The sequence below is a fragment of the Quercus lobata genome, chromosome 11, assembly GCF_001633185.2.
Source record: "Quercus lobata isolate SW786 chromosome 11, ValleyOak3.0 Primary Assembly, whole genome shotgun sequence".
In the NCBI taxonomy this organism is placed as follows: Eukaryota; Viridiplantae; Streptophyta; class Magnoliopsida; order Fagales; family Fagaceae; genus Quercus; species Quercus lobata.
In genome coordinates, this window is record NC_044914.1 from 15,068,990 (window position 1) to 15,076,029 (window position 7,040).

Below are 7,040 nucleotides of genomic sequence, written 5' to 3' on the forward strand. Positions count from 1 at the left end.
CATAAGGATGAAAATAAGAAGAGGCAAAAGTAAAGGAAGATAAATGGATACAGGAAGAGTGATATTAAGGTAGATAGTAGTGGGGTGATAAAAAGATAAAAAGTAGGGGAAATGTTGGAAAAAGTGTAACAATAATTTGAGGATTAATAAGTTGAAAAGAGTTAAAAATAAGAGAGAGAGAGAGAGAGAGAGAGAGAGAGATGGAAATAGGTGGATGATGTGGTTGCTGATATAGTTTAATAAGAGTGTAGTAACAATAAATACTACGCTTCAACTTTTACATATATATATATATATATATATATATATATAGATTGGGTAAATTAATGCCTTTAATATATATAGTTAATTATACATCCTTCAACATTACTGTAAACACAAATTGCTTTGAGCTGCTCTACTCCAACATGTTTTTTAGGGGAGTAGCATAACTTACAAAATATAATTAGTGATACGAACGAAAAGGAAAAACTATAGACAACATTCTCAATTGTTAATCTTCTCCAATATCCTTTAGAAAGTTCAATTTGATATTTTTGAGTGTTGTTACGACATCTCTCATGTTTGACCTCTCTTCAGGTGCCTCTGCTGAACAAGCCATAGCCAATTTCATAATGGACAACATACAATCCAGCTTAGCATCAAAATTCTCTTCACCTCTCTTCAACAAATTAGAATCAATAACTTCAATTACTGAATAGGGTAGTGATTGTCTTACCCAACCTTTTAGGCTCATTTCTCCAACAAACATTTCATCTGTGGGATTCTTTCTTGTGAATGTTTCCATTAACAAAATGCCATAACTATATACGTCACTGCGTGTGGAAATAACCCCTTGTGATCCATACTCTACAAGTTTGATTGAAATTTATTGTCAAAATGTATTAAATATCTATAATTGATGGTGAAAATAAAAATGCTAAATGTGTTTCTAAGAAAGCTTTGTATGTGTGTGTGTTTGTAAACGTAATATTGAATTGGAAATTAGAAACATCACCTGGTGCCATGTAACCAATAGTGGCAAATGTCATGGTTTGTGTCATAGAGTCTTCATTGCCTAAGAATTTTGAAATGCCAAAGTCACTCACAAGTGCTACCTTATCTTTGTTTAGGAGAATATTGCTTGGCTTCAAATCACAATGAACAACAGGTAAATGACAACCATGATGGAGATACTCTAATGATGATGCAACATCTATCATCATGCTCAATCTTTCTAGCATATCCAAGAAGTGGCTATGAGAATACAACCACTTCTGAAGGCTCCCATTGGGCATGTACTCTAGTACCAAGGCTTTAAAATCAATGCTACTACAACTACTGATGATTTTCACAAGATTTCGATGGCGAATACTGCTCAATACATCACATTCAGCTTCAAAACTCTTAAACCCTCCTTCTATATTCAAATTAAAAACCTTTATTGCAACAGTAGTCCCATCTGAAAGTGTACCTTTGTACACTGAGCCAAAACTCCCTTTCCCAACTAAGTTAGTTTCGCTGAATCCATTTGTTGCTTGTTCAAGTTCTAGATATGTTATTCTTCTCCATGTTGCTATAGGTAACAAATCTCCTGGACCTTTTAGTTTTGCATCCCTCATTTGCCCTCTCATTAAAATAAATATAAGGAATAATGCAAGTATTGCTGCTATCATTGCTGGGAGAATATACCTTACTATAACTGCAGTGGTTGTCTTTGAACTTCTTTTACATGGTGGAACTTGCAGTTGGGGTGGACCACATAATGCTTGATTTCCCATGAATGATGATGCTGAGAATTGAGAAATAACACCTCTAGAAGGAATTTCACCTTGCAATCTATTGAAAGACACATTGAAATATTTGAGGCATTTGAGTTCTATTATAGACTTGGGAATTTCTCCTGAAAAGTTGTTATTAGATAGATCCAAGCGTTCCATGCTTATCAAATTACCAAGTGACTGAGGAATAGGACCCTGGAATTTGTTATGTGCTAAAGAGAGGTTAACCAAAGAACATAGGCCTTGAATAGCATGAATTTCACCTGATAGTTTATTCCATGATAAATCCATTTGTGTTACATGCTCCAGTTTCCCAACATCTAATGGTAGATAACCATTTAAAGAATTAGATGACAAGTTTATTCGCAGCATGTCTGTAAGATTCCAAAAGGATAAGGGTATGGAAGTCAGTTGGTTGGAATCCAAATACAGATTTCGAAGTGAAGAAAGACTTCCCCAACATGTTGGTATTGATCCAAAGAGCTCATTTTGATTTAAATGTAAATCAACCAACTTCCTCAAATGACAAATATCATTTGGGATTGACCCATGAATTCTATTGTTTTGAAGAAACAAACCTTGGAGATTTCCCAAATTTCCAACTATAGTTGGAATAGGTCCAGTTAATTCATTGTCTTCTAGGTTTAGGGTCATCAAATTGCTTAAATTACCAATCTCTCTTGGAATTATGCCCTTAATGTTGCAATTAAATGCTACAAATTCTTCAAGAGAAGAAGAAAAATTTCCTCTTAGAATTGGAAGGGTTCCATTCAGTGGGTTATCTGCTACCACTATACTCGTCAAATTTACACAATTTGTCAAAGATGAAAGAAAACTCAGTTCTAGAGTTGATGATTCTCTAGTCAAATAATTGTTGACTAAGTTGAGTCTCTCCAAATGCCTTAAATTTCCCAGGGTATTAGGAATAGAGCCATAGAAATAATTTGCACCCAACTCAAGTTCAGTGAGCATAGAAGCATTTGAGATAGAATTGGGGATTATTCCTGTTAGGCTATTACCCCATAAGTAAAGTACCTTTAGATTTGGAAGCCAGTGACCTATGCTTAATGGAAGATTTCCTGAGAGCTGGTTCATGTATAGACTAATGATTTCAATGTTTGAGCTGTTGAAGATTGCATTTGGGATGTGACCGGTTAAGCTGTTATTGGCCAGGGTTACTTCCGTTACATTTGGAAGAGTCACAATCTCCTGTGGTATTTCACCTGCCACAATAACTCGAAACAAATTCAAACCTCATTATCCACCAAAAAAGGTCAATGATTTTGGATTCTCTTCAAAATATACATCCTATATACTTGAAAAAATTGATTACAACTACCATATATAAAGGCTGCATCTATATAACAGTTTAAAAGTAAGTGTGTTTGACAAGTTAAAAAAGCCAGCTTTTTGCCGTACTCTCTCTCTCTCTCTCACAAAAGCCATTTCTATATAATAAGCAAATCAACAGAGTTCATCCAAATCACTCTAAGTAGATAATGAAAGAATAATAATTTTTTAGACAGGGTGTAAAGCCTGCCCTTTATACACTTCCTTTAAGTGTATGACTTTTTGTGTTTTCTACTTGCTCTATATTATTAATCAGTTTAGGCTTGTTAAGCCTCTATTCTATTTGTTGTGCAAACTTGATTCTCCACTTGTATGTTTATCTATAGGAATCACCAGAAACAAACACATCAGTTTGTAATAAATATGTAGTAATTAAAACACTAAGACTTGTAAAGTTGTTAATATGTATGGTACATTAGATACACTAATAAATTCTCTAATTACTGTGGTCTTTATCAACCCACTACAACATGTGTATACAACATTCACCACCCTATTTAGATGGGAAAGTATTCAATATATTATCTGGTGTATTAAAAATTTTTCTTACATAAAAGTGAATCTCATGTACATGACCTATGGATTAGACTTATTTTTTGACCTATGGATTAGACTTATTTTTTTGTGAAAGGGGAGCATATAAAATACCATATACACTAAATGATTTCTAGCCAAAAAAAAAAAAAAAACTACACACTAAATAATTGCACTTGATGGACCTTATAAGTTTTTAAAATTTCGAACATTCTTGGAGAGGAGAGGGATGTAATATTTAAATTGAAGTGGTTACCATCTTACCTGTAAAGTAGTTATCATCCAAGTGAATTATCTCAAGGGAAGTACAGTTTCCCAAACTTTTTGGAATCCTTCCTACAAAATTTCATAATGTATACAACAGATCAAGAGTTAGTAGGCTTAATTTAACTAGTGATAGATCATGAGCTTTTATTTGGAAATTAAAATAATCAATTTTGAAGAAGGGTTAGTGACATATAGAAATGTGTCCTATTTACTCCTAAGAAGAAAAACCAAAAATAGAAAAAAAAAGAAAAAAAGAAAAAAAAAAAGAGAAGATGAAGAAGAAGAAGAAAGTAAAGGAAGAAAAGAAAGTAATACTTCCTTTGATGCATTCATTGTCTTTATCAACCCACTACAACAGGCCTGTTCTATGTGGAAATCTTGGGAAACATTATACTTTGAATTTTAAAATGATTTGTATTAATGTCACATTTTTGTTTTCTACATTAAGTTAGGTCCATGGTCATCACCACTGGGACGGAGGAGATGCTAAAGGAACCCATGGATAATTGATTTGTAGTTAATACGATAAAATACTTTCCAACTTTTTAAATTAATATTTCATACCCAAAACTTCAAATAAATATTAACTCTCCTAATGTAGTCAAGAAAAAAAAAAAATACTTAACATGGTATATTATAGCAATATTTCTCCTAATCTACTTGGCGAATCATATATGTCATTGTTTTTTAAAATAAAATCTTTGACATTGCTATATAGTTTTTGAAAAATTTCGCAATTTGCTCGCCTTTTAATAATTCAAAATGAAATCTAAGATATAAAAAACAAATAATGATGCTTTATGGTTAATTCAAGCGAAAAATATCATACAAAATCTTAAAAAATCAAGGAGGCATACATAGAACATTTAAATTTTTTTGAGTATATGATTATTAATATTTGTAAGTTAACTTATATTTTCATTTTACTTTTAATTATTCAAATGATTTTTTTAATATCTTATATTTATATTAGCCTCTAAGCATGCACGTTGCGCATATTTAGAAGCTCTTTTATTTTTTTGGGTAAAGGTTAATAATTTGCATTTATTATAATTTAGAAATATATATATATATATATTTAAACAAATAAAAATGATAAACTTTAGAAATAAGTAGTCACTTTAATTTCTTTTTTGATCTTAAGGGGAAAAAATCATAAATTTTAGGAGTTCTCTTTATGAATTGAAAATAAAATTTGTTATTTGACATTTATGACCCTATTTCTAAATGAAGTTACCCTTTAATAATGAGAATATTTTTAAACCACATAAAAGTCCAATTGAAAGAGAGGAATCCTCTTATATATAATATAGATTAATTTTTTAAGTTCCTATATTAATTGATTGATTTTTTTACTGTTTCATCTATTTATATTCAAATTAAATTATGAAGTAGTTTAAATATAACAATGATTATAATATACTAGGCTTGAAAAAAAAAGGTGAAAACCAAATATGAAAAAAAAAAAAAAAAAAACTTGCATCATCATTATATTATATGAGAAGAATGAATACATTATTATTGTACCTCTATTGTATTGCATGTATAATTACTCAAAAAAATTGCTGAAAATATCATGTCCTCATCATTAAGTAATCTCTATTGAATCTCAAAAAAATAAAAAGAAGAAGGTTCCCTCAATTTTATGTGGACAATGCCACCAAAAAGCGGAAGCTTGAAGAACTAAAGGTCAGGGATGTTGCTGATTGCGATTTATTTGTGATGTTAGTGAACATTTTTCCACCTTTAAATTACTTTTCTCTTTTCCGAGTGGGTACGTAGTGCGCACTAGTGATTGAATTATGAAAGGTGTAGGGTATACCAAAATGAGACCAATAATTTTTCGTATCTATTAAATTAATATACACATCTTTCTTTTTCAGTGTTTGAATCTCATGACCATGTAATATTTACACGCTGTGAAAAGAAATATAGGGTTTTGGTCGCTAAATTTTATTAATTTTTTTTTCATCGTTAAATATTAAGAAATTCATTTTTTTTTTCAAAATTATTGAAAATTTCATGTTTCGTTTTTAAGCTATTGAAAAAACTTTTTACAAATTTTAGAAATGAAAAATTTTTAGAAATGAAAAACAAAATTTTTTGTAAAGTTTAGGGATCGAAGTAATATTTTTCCTAAAATATATGCATGAGATACATTCTCCAAATAAAAGTTAAAGGACAAAATGTTGGGTACCATAATAAAATAATTTAAGATAAAAAGTTGTAAATAGTAGAGGGCATCCAACCTGAAATCTTGTTTTCGCCGAGATGAAGTATTTGCAATGACGATAGGTTGCCTAGAGATTCTGGAATAGTACCTTCAAAACTGTTTGTATAAGCATACAACACTTGAAGTTTAGGTAAGAACCCAAGCCATGATGGTAACATTCCAGAAAAGTTGTTCAATCCAAAGCTGACAACTTCCATCCGACGCAAAGAAGCTAACTCGTTGGGCAGCGAACCATGAAAATTGTTGTTTCTGAAGGATAAATGAGACAAGAATGTTAGTTTTCCCACTTGTGGAGCAATGGTTCCTGAAAGACCCATGTGAGAAAGATTCAAGGCAGTGACTCTATGGTGTTTGGCACCACAAGTGATCCCAATCCAGTTGCAAACAGAGGTAGAGGAAGACCAATTGCTTGCCAAGGTTTTGTAAGGGTCATCAGTGATATGGTCTTTGAGAGCAAGGAGAGCTGATTGGTCTGTGTTGATGTTGGTCCTTTCTGCCACAGCTGTGCTAGCCATTAAACAGTGCACCAACAACAACACAAAAAAGACGAAAAAGGAATAAATCTCCATGAGTTTCTATCTGTCGGTTGATATGTGAGGCCAACTACTATTGTATCAAACAAGTGTGGCTGGATGATGTTTTTATACTCGGAGATATCAACTGTTGTTGAATTACGAAGAAAAAGATGAGGATGACTAAATCAACATTCTTTTTTTTTTTTTTTTTGCTGAAAAGAAAGATGCATGTTACAAGCAACATAGTTCATGGCCCACATCGGTGTCTCATATTCATTTCCACGCCTCTTTTATTTTTCTCTTGTGGTTAAGTTAAAAATTTCAATAGAGATTAGGATAAGTCATCATGCATGTACTGTTTATTGGGTAATTATTAGTACT

At 31.6% G+C, this 7,040-nt stretch overlaps 1 protein-coding gene across 1 annotated transcript; it reads right to left on the bottom strand.

The window, feature by feature from the left end:
* Positions 1-336: 336 nt before the first annotated feature.
* LOC115967951 (probable LRR receptor-like serine/threonine-protein kinase At3g47570) lies at positions 337-6,734 on the bottom strand. Its single transcript, XM_031087105.1, has 4 exons — positions 6,161-6,734; positions 3,909-3,980; positions 998-2,983; positions 337-849 (listed from the first exon to the last, which is right to left on the bottom strand). The coding sequence occupies exons 1-4, from the start codon at positions 6,711-6,713 to the stop codon at positions 494-496; spliced, it is 2,967 nt and encodes a 988-aa protein (XP_030942965.1). The 5' UTR covers positions 6,714-6,734; the 3' UTR covers positions 337-493.
* Positions 6,735-7,040: the final 306 nt, after the last annotated feature.